This window comes from Penicillium hispanicum (genome assembly GCF_028827665.1).
Source record: "Penicillium hispanicum strain IBT 35686 chromosome Unknown utg000001l_segment0_segment0, whole genome shotgun sequence".
In the NCBI taxonomy this organism is placed as follows: Eukaryota; Fungi; Ascomycota; class Eurotiomycetes; order Eurotiales; family Aspergillaceae; genus Penicillium; species Penicillium hispanicum.
The window spans coordinates 492,255-508,463 of record NW_026623193.1 but is presented as its reverse complement, the minus strand read 5'-3'; the positions used below and the strand labels follow the sequence as shown (position 1 = coordinate 508,463).

General features: G+C 50.3%; 7 protein-coding genes across 7 annotated transcripts; 4 read left to right on the top strand and 3 right to left on the bottom strand.

Annotated features, from left to right (window-relative positions):
• Positions 1 to 183: 183 nt before the first annotated feature.
• On the top strand, positions 184 to 510 carry grg1 (putative glucose repressible protein Grg1; the record flags this gene model as incomplete). Its single annotated transcript, XM_056939388.1, has 3 exons — positions 184 to 198; positions 252 to 435; positions 494 to 510. 3 exons carry the CDS (start codon positions 184 to 186, stop codon positions 508 to 510), a joined length of 216 nt encoding a protein of 71 aa, XP_056803668.1.
• Positions 511 to 1,474: 964 nt separating this feature from the next.
• N7459_000202 (mediator of RNA polymerase II transcription subunit 31) lies at positions 1,475 to 1,906 on the top strand (the record flags this gene model as incomplete). The annotated part of the gene is made up of 1 exon (XM_056939387.1): positions 1,475 to 1,906. One exon carries the CDS (start codon positions 1,475 to 1,477, stop codon positions 1,904 to 1,906), a length of 432 nt encoding a protein of 143 aa, XP_056803667.1.
• A 957-nt stretch (positions 1,907 to 2,863) lies between these two features.
• Positions 2,864 to 6,460, top strand: N7459_000201 (uncharacterized protein; the record flags this gene model as incomplete). Its single annotated transcript, XM_056939386.1, has 2 exons — positions 2,864 to 3,078; positions 3,157 to 6,460. 2 exons carry the CDS (start codon positions 2,864 to 2,866, stop codon positions 6,458 to 6,460), a joined length of 3,519 nt encoding a protein of 1,172 aa, XP_056803666.1.
• Positions 6,461 to 7,022: 562 nt separating this feature from the next.
• Positions 7,023 to 8,003, bottom strand: N7459_000200 (palmitoyl-protein thioesterase family protein; the record flags this gene model as incomplete). Its single annotated transcript, XM_056939385.1, has 1 exon — positions 7,023 to 8,003. The coding sequence occupies one exon, from the start codon at positions 8,001 to 8,003 to the stop codon at positions 7,023 to 7,025; it is 981 nt and encodes a 326-aa protein (XP_056803665.1).
• A 340-nt stretch (positions 8,004 to 8,343) lies between these two features.
• Positions 8,344 to 9,764, bottom strand: N7459_000199 (uncharacterized protein; the record flags this gene model as incomplete). The annotated part of the gene is made up of 2 exons (XM_056939384.1): positions 8,344 to 9,463; positions 9,568 to 9,764. The coding sequence occupies 2 exons, from the start codon at positions 9,762 to 9,764 to the stop codon at positions 8,344 to 8,346; spliced, it is 1,317 nt and encodes a 438-aa protein (XP_056803664.1).
• Positions 9,765 to 11,922: 2,158 nt separating this feature from the next.
• N7459_000198 (uncharacterized protein) lies at positions 11,923 to 13,144 on the top strand (the record flags this gene model as incomplete). Its single annotated transcript, XM_056939383.1, has 4 exons — positions 11,923 to 12,062; positions 12,120 to 12,375; positions 12,443 to 12,895; positions 12,953 to 13,144. The coding sequence occupies 4 exons, from the start codon at positions 11,923 to 11,925 to the stop codon at positions 13,142 to 13,144; spliced, it is 1,041 nt and encodes a 346-aa protein (XP_056803663.1).
• A 1,189-nt stretch (positions 13,145 to 14,333) lies between these two features.
• N7459_000197 (Transposable element tc3 transposase) lies at positions 14,334 to 15,766 on the bottom strand (the record flags this gene model as incomplete). Its single annotated transcript, XM_056939382.1, has 4 exons — positions 14,334 to 14,558; positions 15,004 to 15,045; positions 15,073 to 15,126; positions 15,617 to 15,766. Coding segments are annotated over 4 exons (471 nt in total), but the record flags the coding sequence as incomplete, so codon positions are not given.
• Positions 15,767 to 16,209: the final 443 nt, after the last annotated feature.

The window sequence follows — 16,209 nt, the reverse complement described above, 5'->3', positions numbered from 1 at the left end:
ATTTACTACATCGATATCGATGACCTCGTGAGATGATGATGCAACAGAAGAGGGGAGACCACATCATGGACACTGAGACAGGATAAATAGGACCGTGGTCCCTGACTTGAGTCCCGTTCCATCAGACATCAAGTATTCCACTTTCAGCTGAAACACCTTCATAGCACTCGACTCATCTTCGCAATGGAGACTGTCAAGGTGAGTAAAATGCCCATTGGCTATCATGCAAGTGTACTGAACTCAATGCCTAGAACACCGTCAACTACGTCACCGAGAGCATCAAGAGTGCCGGTGCGAGCACTTCCAAGGAGGCCAACAAGTCCGTGGCCAAGGACTCTGATGCCAAGCTGAGCACCCGCGCCAACGCTGCCGTGGACGCGCTCTCTGACAAGAAAGATGAGCACGTTCACGACACCAAGGCTGACGTTCACAAGGGTATGTGATATACAGACTGGCCATTCAACTGCGACGTAAGATCTAATGGAAATCATAGAGGCCGCTAAGCACTAAGTACGCCAGTAGGGCCATTCAACTTCAATACGCTTACGGGAGCTATTTGTGATGCGATGCATGAGCCAGGGAGTCACGAAGGAAGCCTTGTAAATGGTATGAATACATGATTTGCGATGATTCCCATTGCACTTGGATCCTAGAGTTGCAGCCTGTTAGGTATGACGTGATGGTAATTCAGATCTCAGGGTAGATGTTCCGCGGAGCTGGGTATATTTCAGAGCTGTACAATATGGGATCTAGAATAATCACAGAATAAACCCAGTCTTAGGCCAACTAGGCGCCCTGAAAGTCAATCCCCCGGAACTTTGCATAGGTGGCTTGACATGTTGCCACCTGGGCAGGTAGTAATGCTAGCCTCGGGCAGGGAATGTAAAAGGACAATGCATCTAACAGGCGTGCTGCTCTGACTCCCACGAGATGGACCTTGCATTCAGTTCATCTGTCTGCTGCCTACCGACAAGGTTTTGTCAAAATTTCCAGGCAAGACCATGAGACGTTATTCAGCTGGATCCATCATGAGGTTTGGAAGATATACCGAGCAGTAGCGGATATATATGCACCAACTTTTTGTGAAACCTTGAATCCCAGGCTAAATGGAAAATTAGGTCGCGCCATTCATTAGTAGGTATACAAGAGGGATTATAGAGCATTTATAGTATCGCTCGAGTTGCTGAAAAATAGGTCAAGATTCTGCCCAGGTAGGTAGGGTATGCTCGACAATATGTGGAGGACCGAGATATTCGATAATTACTATTCTGCCTAGTGGCACACAGATATCCCTTCAATCATGAAGTCTCTGGTTAGAAGAAGGAAAAGTCAAAAGATAGCCAGCTCAAAGAGAGGGTTGAGGAGTGCAGCACCGACGCGGCTCTCAAGCGATCGCGCCAGGCCTTGGCGCTCCCGCCCTTCGATTCCACGCTCCGGAGCTTCCTCACCTTCACGTTGTTCAACGCCTGCCACCATGGAGCCCGCAGCGCAGCCTCCTCCTACGCTGGCCAATCCTCGCTTCACTCTCGAGCTCGAGTTTGTCTCCTCCCTCGCCAATCCCTACTACCTATCCCACCTCGCCGTCACCTACCCGAACCTCCTCGGCATTTCTCGCGCCGACGACGACACGGATTCTGCCTCTTCGCCAGACGCTCAGGCGTTCGCTGCCTACCTAGCCTATCTCTACTCCTACTGGAAGAAGCCTGAATATTCGCAGTTCCTAACTCATCCCGGCCCGACCTTGCGTGCGTTGCGACTGCTCCAGGAGGAGGCTTTCCGCCGTGATATTATCATGCCTCAGGTTGTCGAGGGATTGGCAGGAGTCAGCGTGCCAGACGATGCTGCACGAATCGCCGAAACCGAAGGAGCAGAGAAACAGGACGGGCAAAGTGGCTCGAAGACATGAGAGCTGGTGTCGGGCCTGGGACTTGATGCGCCCGGAACATTCTTTCTCATTTCAACCACGACGGGCGATCCTCCGCATACACGATTGAAGGGCCTAGAGAGATCTACACGACATCCTTGACGAACAAGGAGAGTTACCAATTGCCGCCGTGTCGGCATTTTACAAAGGGTTCGTGACGGGCGATGGGCCTTCATGTGCGACCGAGGTATTGGGCCGACCGGTCGGAGGTTTGTCGATCGAAAAGCAACAGTTACGAGGGTGGCCTGATGCCAGAGAACTCCCACGTCCAGAGCAGAGCTAGACGTACCCAAGCGCAGACTCCTTGATGACATCTTGCGGGGTTGGGAAGGACAAAGCACCTGTTGGGACAACGTCATCTTCAATTGCAACTCTCCAATGCGCTATCGCGCGCCGCATTCGTCTACACCACGTGGATGGGAAGCAATTGACAAAAAGAACTAAATGATATTTCCTTTTGCATTTTCCAGGGCAAAGGGTCCTCGTAGAATTTATCTCGAAAATATAAGAACCATACGAATCAGCTGTAGCGGGCGAAACTGAACGCCGTGTTGCGCCCGAAGGACTCGGAGCTCTCCCCCAACCTTCTTTCTCTTGACTTCGAACTTTTCACCCTTTTCCCCCAACACCCTCATCTTCGCTCAACTTTGGGGATCCGCTCAGCTTCCGCAACTTCTCGCCGGGGAATTCGTGCGTTCGCGTTCTGCGTCACTCAGTGGATGAGCCCCACCCCCTGGAGATCGCCAACTACCTCATCGGACGGCCGTATCCGTCCAGCGTGGCTTGTAACGTCGCCCCATTGCCAGCCAGCTGTCCCATGGCCACCTACCAGCCCTAGACAATTCTCTCGCTGTCCAATTTTCTTCGCTATTCCTCTCGCCGTTTGTCGTGCTTGTCTGCAGAACTCCCGCGAGGGGTGACCATTCCAAACCCGCGCTTATGGAATCTGTACGCCAGTCTTGTCGGCCGAAGCACCAGGTCTTGACCCTGAAATGCTTTCCGCGATACCAGAAAGGCGTGGTGGTGGTCAAGCCGAACCCGAGTGAACTTTCCTACCTGCTATACTATGCGAGCACGCGTCGCAGTAAGCTGACCAAGGTCGGCGCTTTCCTGGAGAAGCGGGTGGCCAAGGATGTCTGGAGGCGAAGACTGGGGTGAGTGCACAAGGAAAGGCCGAAGCTTGGCTAGTTATTGCACAAAAAGAAATCACGGCTGACAATTGCACTGCGCAGGAATGTCCAGGTCGCGCTTCAAATCCTGACCGCGCTCATCGAAAAAGTCCCCCGCGAACTTCCCATCTACGCGCGCTACGTCCTATCCGTCATCGAGACCATCCTGCGATCCAATGACATTTTTCTGGTCGAGGAATCTATTGAAACCTTTGAGACATTCTGCCGGCATCAGGACATCGCCACCATCGCGGCTGAACAAGACATTGCTCACAAATACCGTGAAGTCGTGCGGACATACGCGAGCTTTGCCGACCCGTCCTCCGCTACCTATTCGCCAGCAAAGGTTGGAACTCCGATTGCGATTCGGTGGAGGAATTCCGGCGTTCGTGCGATCAAAAGTGTGGTCAGCTCTGAAAGCCTTTCGGCGGACGGAGGGACCTTCTTGAAAATCGTCATTCCCGTCATTCTGGACAACCTGTATTCCCCAAATGAGGATGTTCTGGTGCCATTGAAAGCCAGACTACACGAAAACGAGAAGCCCGAGCCCAACGGAGCCCGAATCCGACGAACGAGCGTCGCGACTGTGCATACAGTCGACACCGCGGAAGGCGACCCCGAGACAGCGGCGCAATCCACCGCTGATGTTGACAGGAAGGCCGAAATGGAGGTGCGGCTAATCGCACTTCGCTGCCTGGAGCAGATTATTGTTTCCGGAAGTAACCGTGGTCAGATTCGTGTTGCAGCCACTACAATCTTGCAATTCGTTTCCAAAAAGCGATTCCCACGAAGCTCCCTACAAGACCAGTCAGATGGGACAGTCGAAAGTAGGAACTGGGCTACGTCTTTAACTGAGATGATTGCAAATTGGTGCCCGGTCCAAGTCCGATTTGTTATCTTGATGGCCGCTATGGATATCCTGCTGGAAACGAGCCCCAAAGAGGATGCATTGGATTCGGCATTCACGGTCCTTTCTGTGGTGGACTGGCTCTTAAAGTCTTCAGTCAATATGATCGGGCTGAGTGTCATGGACATCCTACTCGGTCTCATGAACTACGTCTCGAATGTTCTATCGCCCACGTCTGACACCGAGGCTGCTGAAGGGGAGAAGGAACCTAAAAACGCAGTCTTCATCTCGGCTCGAAGGAGGAGTCTGCTTACTCTCCTTGAGCAGTGCATCGGAAACCTGGCGACTCATATCTACTACGCCGACCAGGTCGCAGACATGATGCGAGCTATTCTGCGGCGCTTCAAGCCCGCTCTCAATCAGGATAATGCCGCAGGATCTACTCTAGCCACTGTTCATGAGACTGGAGCCACTCACGCGAACTCAACCCAATCATCCACAGAGCTTAATGGCGATAAGGCCCATGGAGAGACCTTTTCACATGCCGCCGTCAGACTGACTGCCCTCAGAGCGGTCAAGGCCATACTAACTGTGGCGAATTTGAGAGCCCCCGCCGGTGCGTCAGGATCCGAATCGAGGAATCAGGTTGGCATTCACGTGTGGGAGGGAACACAGGGTCTTCTCCGAGATTCTGATCGAGAGGTTCGCTTCGCCTACGCTGATGCCTTTTTGTCATGGTTGCACCTCGAAACGAATAAGCGTGACCTCAAGGTGCGAGTTCACACTCCCAAGTATGTCAAGCCGGCATCCAAACGCGATTCGGAACAGGTGGACAAGTCCAGTCGACGGAGCACTTCGGCCACGGGAAACCAGAGAGAGAAGGTCGCTCTGGCAGCACAATCCACATATCTTCGTCTGTTGCATCTGGCCATCTATGATTCTGCCCTTGAAGCAGCTGCCGCCGAATCGGAGATCCTCCTCTTGCATCTTTTGCTGGCAAGTCTGGTTGAAAACCTTGGGGCGAACGCGGTCCAATTTGGTCTTCCCATGGTCTTGAAGCTGCAAGACGATCTCTTCACTTCTGTTGATTTGGGCTCTGTTAGTGCACGCGTCAACATCGCAAGTCTGATTCATGGGTATCTTTTGTCTGTCTCGGAGAAGTTCGACCTAGGATCATCTCATGCTGCAGTTGAGATTCGCAATGAGATTGAGGCGCGACAGAGCAAGGGACAATGGCTTCACAAAATCCGTCTGCCCCCAACTGGCATTGATGGCATCGCCATGGATGATGAAAAGGTCATTGATGATGATTCGACGAAGTCACTCAACCTGTCGTCTTTCCGAGATGTTGATGATCTTGTGAGTGGAATCGACCAGTCCTATCGCCTGATGGTCTCGTCGCCGCCTCAAAGCCCTCCAACTTCACCAGCACGAGGCTTCAGTTTCCCGGTGCTGAACCATGCGCCAGCACAGTCGCAAGCACAGTCTGACAATGCTCTTCCGTCGTCTGTCAAGGAGCAACTGCTGTCTTCCTGGTCTCGAGAAGCGTGTATTGCGGCCGTTGAGAAGGAGAGCGTCAAGACCCTTTCCCTCAACGGTTCTCGTGGAGGCACCTTGACTCGCAGCAGCAATATCAATGCTAATGGCGGTGTCGCAAACGGTTCGCCTGTCGGGTCGACTTCAAACAAAAACCGCCGTATGAGTGTTCCTGAGACCACGCGAACCCCAGAGGACAGCTCTGGCCGAGGATCCCCGGTCCGTGTCACCGAGTTGCGACGCGTGCTTTCAGTCAACAACGACAGCAACCTCCGGCGGCGCAGCCCACTGCGCAACAATGTTGATACATCCAACATGAGCGTCATTTCATCGGGTAGCGAAAGCTTGGTCAGCGGTGGTTATTCTGTGTCTGAAATGGACGGGGATAGTGCCTCAATTCAACCACAGGAAGGACAGCAGTTTCCAGAAGGAGATGGAAATGAGACACCTCGTGCATCAGCATCCGCCATTGCTCTTGGCGGTGATAAGACGCCAACCGAACAGCCTCAACAGTCCACACTGAGCCGGGTGAACTTCGAGGAGATTCCTCCTGTCCCACCCATCCCCGTCGGTTTGTCCATTCCGGGTGGGTTTCCAAATGACTCCCAACGATCTTTGATCCCAAGTGATCGACCGTCCACTGCCCCGGACACCTCGCGACAGTCATCTTTCAGAGGTAAATCCGAAGCGGCCCAGACTTCTCGAAACAAGTCTCTGGGCCGCAACAAGAGCCGCAGCAGCAATAGTCTCGCGGCTGGAATCTCGAATGCGCTCCAGGGCGTCGAGGCCGATGGCGCCGACTCGCCTCTGGATAAGACCCAACGAGATGAGCTGAGAAAACTCTTGGATGGGTTCCTTGACCCTGAAGGCAGCCACTCGGCTAACGGAGACCGCCCGGCCTCTGCAGTGCAGTCCTCCAAAGGCCCAAACTATCCCACCAGACGGCATGTCAGCGGGGGTGGCATCGGACGTCCTCCATACTAAACATTTGTTCTCACGTTGTACAGTGGATTCCGGTGGCCATGGTCTCTCGGATATCCTATCTTCCGTCTTCAACCATTATTTCTTTTTCGTCTGCCATTGTACATGTTTATAATTCCTCTTCTCTGACTCGACGTTGCTGGTCTTGGTTGACTTCTAAGGCCTGGCATCTTCGTTTCTTCGTTCCCTCACCTGCCGGTTCTCGCGCACCGCTTGATTTGATTCTCTTTGCACATGCTTATCTCTTCTTGACAACCCGCTTCTTCGTGCCGTTGATTCTTCTTCTTTCTTGCCATCGGCTTCTGCTTTTTGCGACGGGTGCTGTATCTAGCTATATTGCCGATAGACACAAATAGACGGCGCTAGACTCTTGCGTTGGAAGTATTGTATAATATTGTAGTGTGGTCCATACCCAACTCCAAGATACAAAAGCTTATAAAAGAGCAATGACCCGCTTGCTAAGTCGAATAAGACCCCCATTGAAAAGATACAAGATACGCCTGGAATATCGTTCAGCAACCCTTAACTCCATGTTGTGAAACAGACAGAACAGAAAAGAAACAGCTCAGAACGCGGGCTGCGCTACGAGACGAGGGGACGAGGATTTCACATCCGAGTCCTGCACAGGGCCGAATAGCTCCTTGAAAGCCTTGCGGAGAACTGCATCGGACAACTGCATATGTTGCCCGGGGATCGTCCGGAAATCAAGCTTATTTTCATCGTCCAGGGTCTTCAGTCCAAGCCAGTCCTCGTTGTAAATCGCTCGCTCCCGCAGAGGCGTGACCTTGGCCGAGGTCATATTGACCTCGGCAAACAGCGAGCTCTCCTTGGGAACAGCCACCGTATCCTCGGCGAACATGTACATGACGAACAGATTGAGCTCCGACAGATGCTGCTTGTAGGTGGTGTTCTTCGTCGCGCGCTCGTTGTTGATGTCGGCGAGGAAATTGCTGTGCTCGAGGTACGCGTCCATATCCTCGGGGTCGCGGAAGTACTGCGCGGGAACGACGCGCGACTGTGCGAACTCGGTCCACCGTCCCGAGCGCAGGAGCGCCTCGGCGCCGTTGCAGACCCAGTCGCCCAGCTTGCAGGACTGGAACTCCGAGATTCCGTTGTGCTGCGAGCCGAAGGTGACCAGGTTGTGCACGGGGGGCTTGTTGCAGCGCTCGACGTAGCCGCGCAGGAATTGGCCGCCCTGTGAGAAGCCTAGCGCGTTGATGGCGGGCGCGGTGCCGATGATCGGGTCGTTGGCGAGCTGGTCGCAGACGGAGGAGAGCTGCTCGGTCACGTTGCCGAAGAATGTGGCCTGGCGGTCGCCGCTGCCGGAGTCGGCGAGGCGGATGAGGTGGACATGTGTGCCTGGATTCACGGACTCGGCAAGATTCGCTACTTCGTTGAGGCCGTCGCGTTCGAAGTCGTCGCCGAGGCCGTGCCAAATTACCAGTGGGATTTGGATGGGGTCGTCGTCGACGGTTGTGGTGAAGGGGATGGTGACTGAGAGGGCACTGGCGGCAAGAGATACTAGGATTGGGATGAGACGCACCATGATGGACTAGAAGTCACGGCTGGTTGATGGTGAGGTGGTTAGGTTGAAGGCAGTTGGAGTCGGAGCTAGAGGGAGGCTGGTAGATCCGGGGTTCGTTATCGGCTTATCGACACGTGCATGTTCCTGGATCGAGATCCGCTTCGATCTATACCGAGAAAGGTAGCAACTTCTGCAGGCTCTTACAACTAGAGGGCATGACTGGTATGCCATAAGGGTCTGATCAATTTTATGATGTAAACATTAGTAGGATTTATTTTCCTCTGCCATCCCCGTGTGTAATGGTGCAGGGATACACGTAAATAAATGTAGTCCTCGACTGCAGCAATAGGGCTACCACACACTAATCTGAAACAATATGGGAATTCTTCAAGCTCACAATTTGCCCGAATATCTTCACCGGAACGGTACTGGAGCCATTTCTTACAGATTGTTGAGAGACAGTCGAAACCCCCGGGTAAAATGAATCGTGAGCTTCAGACCCTGGAAGTTTCGTATCCCGAGGACTTAAGTGGGGGCTCCTCGAGTAGCTGAGTCGATGTGGCCGAGAAAGCCAGCTAGAAGACTTATTTTCGGGAAAGGCATCGGTGATTATCAATGTTGGTGACGGGGCCAGCATTTCCCTGGGGCTATTCACCGATTCACAGTCAGGCCGTCGAACAGACTCTGGCGTGATGGTAAGTCCCATCTTCTCTGCGATTTCTTGGTCATCGATTGTGAAATGTGGACGCTCTTGTATTGAAGATGTAGCTGCGTTGTGAGAGAAGTCCTCCGCCGGAGAAGTCCTCTGGCTGGATCCCGGTTGAGCATCGTATGGTTGGCTGTTAGGTATGAGACTCCCCAGGTTGGAAGCACGAGGGAGACTTGAATCCACAAAATGTAGATTCTTGACTGTTGGTGTGTTGGGGGCATCGTCCCGAGACATCCCAAGCTGGAATGACGTGCGACCGTAGCTAGGAGGCAACGAGATGCGGTTTAGTCTCCAGGTGTTGATTGCCTCGTTTCCGTCTGTGTCCATGTGATGGATACTCGCGGATTGCTCGTGGTCAAGAAGCATCGACTGCGATGAGTGCGGGTTCGTAGTCATGGTCATTCCCCGACTGTCGCTCGAGCGCAAACCAGCTGGCTTTCCGTTGATACGTATCTTGAGTTGACCAAGGTTGACGCTTTGTTCAGCAGCGTGGTCTCCCCGGCGGGATGTGAATAGCCTTTGCAGTGTTCCCACCGGAGCTTCCTCGTTGTGAGAAGCTGACAAGCGCCTTCTGTCCGTCTCATTCAATCTCCGCCGTTTGCCAAACCGCTCGGTTTCCTCGACCGGGGCAAATGCAATCTCTAGGGGACGTGCAGCAGATACCGCCGCCCAGTCAGGATTCTGGAGGAGGCGATGCTTCAAAATACCCGATCGGCTGCTCTGGTTGAGTGGGTGCGTTTCGGACAATGGAGACGTAGTCAAATTGATGGTTCTGCGCTCCTCAAGGGCTCATGGTCAGTACACAGGAAGAACAAACGACTGATGGATCGGATAATGATGATTTCAAGCCTCAGCAGTTGAAGGTTTATCACTGACTGCGTCTGTGCCTCAGCCACTGCCCCCAAGCCACCTGGGGGGATGCTTAGACTGGGGAATCCGCAAAATGGGGTTGACGAGCCGGATGTTCTGCTGTTAGCCAACTGGCGGGACTTGGCGAAGTTCTGTCGTTGCGTCTTGGACAATACACCTTGCCGGGCCGAGTGGCGGCGCAGTTGGCCTCCAGTCCAGTTCATTATGTATGGGGATGATCAAGCCGATGTGAAGTGGAAGAAGTGTGGAGTCTCGCGTCTTTGCGAGCGAGGCTGCACCACTCCTTGAACTTGCCGTCAAGGCGCCCCACGCTCCACCTCGTGAAACTCGCGACCAGATTTTTCGGATGGGATCTTGCGTATGAGTATAATCCCGTTGGTCAAGCGAGTTATGATCCTAACAATTAAAGCTAGTAATTGATACTGTTTATCACTGGCGAAAACCTGGCGGCTATATTGAAGTCGTGGAACTGCACCTTATTCTCCCCCAGATACAACGGGAATTCCGGAACAGGAATCACCAGAACCAAGATCAAAGAAACGAGGGAGGCTGAGAAGTTTGAATTCTATCTTCGGAGGATGATTTATGACCGCTGGTTAAGCGCTGACCAAACATTTTCTCTCCTCCCATCTTGGCCCCATATCATACGTCACCATCTCACTGCACTGCCATACTTCTCTGTCCCCGATAGGCGTGATCATTGACCATGATGTGAATCCATTCATGGCCCAAGAGTCTTTCGTCTATTTGACGAGTTACCATTTTGCCACCAATCTTGGACTGTCTTCAGGGCGTTCATTGTATGAACCCTGCTCTGGCGATAGTACAGTATGAGTTTAATTGTGGATTTGTTAAGGCGGTTTAATTCCAAATCTTCGACCTGGGTTATGCTAAGCGGGAGCATCTACAAAGCACGCATGCTATCGAGATTTATATGGAGCATAGCAGGGAGACAAAAGTAAAGGTACACGCAATGCGCCTCGGTTTACCTTCCCCTTATTGCCAGCACACCAACGTCAATAACAGCATCCAAAACATCAACTCGTTGACGAGGCTGCGTCGTCGACAAGACCATAGTGCCTGAGGAGCTAAACAAATTTGACTTTGGTAGATCGCCAAGGGCGGGGCCGTAACCAAAATGCCGGGTTCGTGCATTGGCATCCCCCTGAATGCATGGATTTAACTGGCTCGTCAACCGGATTAGATGAAGAAATTAACCAAAAAAGGGCCCCAGCCTCATCCGTGTACCAAAAATGCGAATCAAGTAACTACAGTAGTTAACTCTCCGTTTTCCATGATCTTCTCCCCTCTCCTATCTCGTTGGGGGCTGAAACGGAAGACGAACCGCCGTGAGCTTTCACTGATCATCCTAAGCTGCGTAACCTGCACTGGATTGAAGTTCCTTAGCTGCGAATGCATCCTGGTCATCTTTCTCTACGCAGGGCCTTATTATATATAATCCAAATCACAACCGTTGATGGAGGCTCCTGTATTAGGTGCATCTCTATATCAACTATCGCGCAAGAAAAAGCTACCGCCCCCCTAGTAGTTGGAGGCCGCCCAATTTTCGCTACGAGCATAGTATACTATTTTGATTTTGATTTGGGTCGAGGTCTCAAGGCTGATTAGCGCGCTTTGGGTGGTTAGAGGCCCAAAAATGGGATCCAACACATTGGTCCACCGTTCCATACTTGGAGTTTGCGCAAGTGGGGAATCACCACTTGTTGAGCCTGGTTTCGACCTTCGATATTAGTAAATATTGCCCCTGAGAATAGAGCTTGAAATACTCGCCTTATTCCGTAGTCTAGAACTCATCCTTATCTTAACAGCAACCCCCTGGGCCACTATTTTTCTTCTGTGTCCTTTTTGGTTTTGGACGCTTTTGTTTTATTTCTCATGGCTTGCGAAGTCAATACGACCGAGAAACCCCTCTGGGTCGGCTGCTACCATACTTGGGGAGGCACTTTGAGTCCAGAGTACACAATGTTTCTGATATATTTACTAGCTATGCTAATAGCTGTGTATGGAGTTTTCCCAAGGTTGCCAGCTACACGGAAAAAAACACAGCAGACACTCCACATCCCCGAAAATGAGCCTGTGCCAACAAATAACGAATATCCTTACATAACCAGAGCCAAGACCCTTGAAAGCGACCACGCTACAGTGAAAAGTTTCCAGACCCTGATCGACACCGATGGTGCAGGAAGCTGGCCACCGCGCTCAGAACATGGTTCCCAGTGGCCGAGGGCGTTACGTCCCTATCACGAGATCTACTGCATACTTTGCTCGGATCTGCCCTACACCTCAAATCTGGATGATGACGAAGAAAATAGTCGTCGATGTGCGACATTTCGTGGCCACATGGTGAATCTTCTTCGCTCTCGTGTTGACCTTGCTGCGGTAGAGAGCATCCTCAATGGGTCGAGCCAGGAGGCCAAAATGTCTTCTGCATCCTGGAATGGGTTCCTATCTTGCATTGCTTATTCCCGTCATGCATTCCGGTAATGGTTCCCCTATTAGGTGTCGTTCTCCAGCTTGTCTAATTGGATTCTTTGCAGATGGGCCACAGTTCCAATTGTCAAGATTGCACAAAACATCAAATTCATTGAGCTACCGCCGGAGCTAGAATTAGCGTGGGCATTTCTCTGTGCTCGGTATCAGATGCACTCTCCGGCGGGATGTATCATGTCGAATCACTTTGGTAACTTTACCAACACGGGAGAATTGGTCTACAAGATCAACGAGGGCATGCCAGACATTGTCCAGCGTACCGAATATAACTTCATGTACTCTTTTGTTATGATGGAAAAGTTGGTGAGTAAACACTTATTTCAAAACGCCGGTACTGGTATAAATAATAACGTGGAGACCGAACTTATAGTCAGTTCCGATGTATCTCCACATCGTGGAATCCATCGTACTTTTTGACAAAGGCGAAAAAGCACAATGCGTCAAAAATCTGGAGGCAATTCAACAGACGCTCCAGGCCTCCTTCAGGAAATTCTACCAAACCTTCATCACGGCGAAGGTAAGCGAAAAAGCCTGGTTGAACCATGTGCAAGGCTTTCAAGGATGGGCAGCTGGGAGAATTGAACACGGAGAATATGTTCAGTACGATGGCGTACAGGGCGGTCAAACTCTTATGATGCAGGTGGTCGACGCTTTCCTCGAAATCAAGGCTTTCCTTACGGATGAAGCATCTCACCGGAATGTCCCCTACTACCAGCGGGAATTTATCAAGACTATTCGACGGCACGCCTTCCGCCATCGAGCTCAAAAAGCAGGGGACGATGATATCGTGAAATGCATGGCCAGCATTTCCCGAACGGTACAGGTCAGTTCAGTCCAATTGCATCTATTCTCTGCAAGTAGTATCTTACAGAGTCAATAGATATTCAGGATGTCACATCGTAAAACGGCTCGCAAGTATCTGGGGGCTGCTGCCCCAGAAAGAGAATTTATGACCTCCGGCGAATCCGTTTTTCGGGATTTGAAGGGGAAAACAGCCAAGAAAGACCCACTCCGTCATGTTGAAGCTCTCTTGACAACGCAGCTAGATGAGACGCGAGAGTTTCCTGGTTAGTCCGCAGAGAGGAAGCAGGGTGTATACCAAGAAGGACTCGTATAGTACCTAGTATGTATTATGAATGCCTTCAATATTTAGCGTGGCAAGGAATTACTAAATGGACCTCCGTGAATATCACTTGTAGAATGTCACCATAAACGAGACACTATTAACCTCTAATCAGTGGGTAGCTGAAAGACCGATATTGAGAATTTCTGACGGAAATTATAGATCAGTAACCATTGAAATACAATGGATTACATAGGTTTTGTAGGCGGCTAAAGCCCAATCTTAGCTTGAACTATATTCTAAGGATACCTATATTCTAAGGATACTACTCACTACTAATATTCTAATCTTCGGAATAAACGGAATTTTCGTCCTAGAAAATAATGTTTATTCAAATGCCTGAATATATAAACTATAGACGTATTTCCCCTTTTCCTTTTTGGCTCGATACACTCGACCAATACAATGAAGTTCTCCGCGATATTCCAGATAAAGAATCGAGGTTCGAGTGCCAGCGTTAGAGGGTCAATGGGCTATTGGGTGATGGAGTTTTCAGTGAAAAACTCTGCGATTGTCTCTTGCCGTCGATATATAAATTATATAAATCGAGATTGTGATTGACGAGCGCTCCTTATATGAATATTATTGTGATAGGGTGTTGAAGATCTGTCTACCGACTCGGGGTGGGCTACCTGTCGTTGGTAATCATCTCCAACCACATTTCCAGGGCTTGCCCAACCTTTAACAAATTCAGCTATCAACTCATCCGCGAATGGCCGGCTCAAGTCTCATGAAGAGAAACGAGTGGAGTTTTTTGAACGATGGCGTCCATAACCGGAATTTATCTTGACTACATGTCTCCAAAAACAAGTTGGTCATCCTTTATACCTGCTAGATAACTTGTCAAATAGGAAAATCCAAATAACCCAGCACCGATTCGAACAAACAAAATATCTCCCTGTTATGGACATTGATATGCAAATCCTCCTTGATCCTGTGTACACAATTCGCATCCGCGATATAATGTCGACCAAACATGACCACGATATCCTTGCCTGGCCCGTTTAAATGGGGTGCCGTGTGGCCATTTTTGGTCAAGACGAGGGGCCTTTTGACGGAGACAACAGAATGCTGGGGTACCTGCAAGTAGGTTTGGCTCATGTATGGTGGTCGGCCAGCGGCATTTAATCGAGATTTTTCAGCCTGGCCCAAAAACGGTGTCGCAGATGCTATACCAATCCTGACTCTCAATAATCGCCTCCACACGATGTGGCATAGTCTCTGAGAGGTGCTGCAGATGCCTAATTTCTAGCTCATGCCAAGCTATCTGCGCAGTTTCCACCGAAGTCGCCTTCGATTTGTCGTTATTACGCATACCAATAAAACCAGACCGAAGCTTATGTATCTTCGCCTTTAGTAGCGCCTAAAGGTTCTCAATTGTGTTAAATCAAGCGAATAGAGTGGCTATTCTATCACTTCTATACCGAGATCTTGTGGAGCGTTGCGGACGATATATGCAGTGCGTGTAGGTGCATTATCATGTCGAAAAGTGCTATCTTTATGAGCGATTAAAGTAGGTAAGATCCAACGATATAGATCTTTTGTTACGACACGTGCCCGGGCGCACTAGCCAAACAAGCCAAAAGACCAAATATGCTAGAACGTAGCGTTCTAGCATGCCGGGATCGGTATAAGTAGTGCACAACGTTAGGCTTAGGGGGGCCAGTGCCTAAGCCCTAACATCTTTAATGATAAACCGATTTATACCACTTCGCTCTGAATTAGGGTCTCCGAATAGTGGTATAAGGCTAGTTCGCGTCTTAAATTGCTAGAAAATATGCTCTAAAATATCAGTTTGATCTGTTTACCTTTTTGTGGTAACCCTTGACATTAACCTTCTCGAGGCTAGTCTTTTAGGCGTATAAAAGACCACTCACGACGGATACCAATCCCACGTTCAATAGTGCATTATCTGGGCAATAGACACGAGCCTAATCTTTAGGAGTAGAGTGATGATATCGCTATGCCTATTAAAGACGCTTTAACGTAGCTTCTTCGGTTAAAAAAGGGCGCTAGCTGCAGCGCCATTTTTCGAAGGTCCTTTAAATTATTAATAATTACCCATAAATCATATGGAATAATAGACCTTATATGAAACCCCACTAAACAAACAAATCCTCTTATGTAACTTTTGGATCACCGTGTATAGCGTTTAGCAAGCGATCTGTTAGGACTAGAACTGGTCCACCCTAGCCTAACGGTGTGCGCTACTTATACCGGTCCCGGCCATGCTAGCATATACCGTTCTAGCATATTTGATCTTTTGGCCTGTTTGGTTAGTGCGCCCGGGCACGTGCCATAACACGATCTCTATTGGCCTTGTTGAGCTTTTTTGGCCGTCCAGAGCGTGGCTTTGTAACACCATGTAGACGTTCGCCGTCTTTTGATATGGTATAACTATCGAATACCAGAAAGAGAGACGTAAGGATAGCGTTTATGAATACATTTATAGCCCCAGCCAATAGCATGGAGCTTACATATATGCTCTCGAAGCGCAGGGGTAAGCTCTGCACGAGGGGCTATGATATTGGCCAGGTTGAGACGTAATAGTTGGTTTATGAGGATATCACGCGCTACGACGCGAGGTATCTAGCGTGTTCTAGCGTAGGCGGTGTAGGCGGTGTAAAAATGAATCTATGGGGGGTGATACTGTCAGGATAGGAGGGGACCCGACCAATTGGAATCAAGGAGAAGTCTGAGTTGCTATTCCGCCCAATCCGCCAATTTAGGGGGCGTACGCTTAACTAATCATAACATACAGGAAAAGGATAAACTATTAATGCGAGTCTCCTCACACTCATTCCGACAGTGTATGACCTCGCATTAATAGTTTATCCATCCAAAGGCCCTAAATTGGCAGATTGGTCCTATCCTGTCATACACTCATTCCGACACTTTCCGCCCAACTGAGCCAAACGGTACAAACCGGGCACGTGACCGACCACACAAAAGCCCCGATTTCGCATTTTCTCCTTCACCAATTCCCTTTCGTTCCCCTTGACGCCCTGCGATTG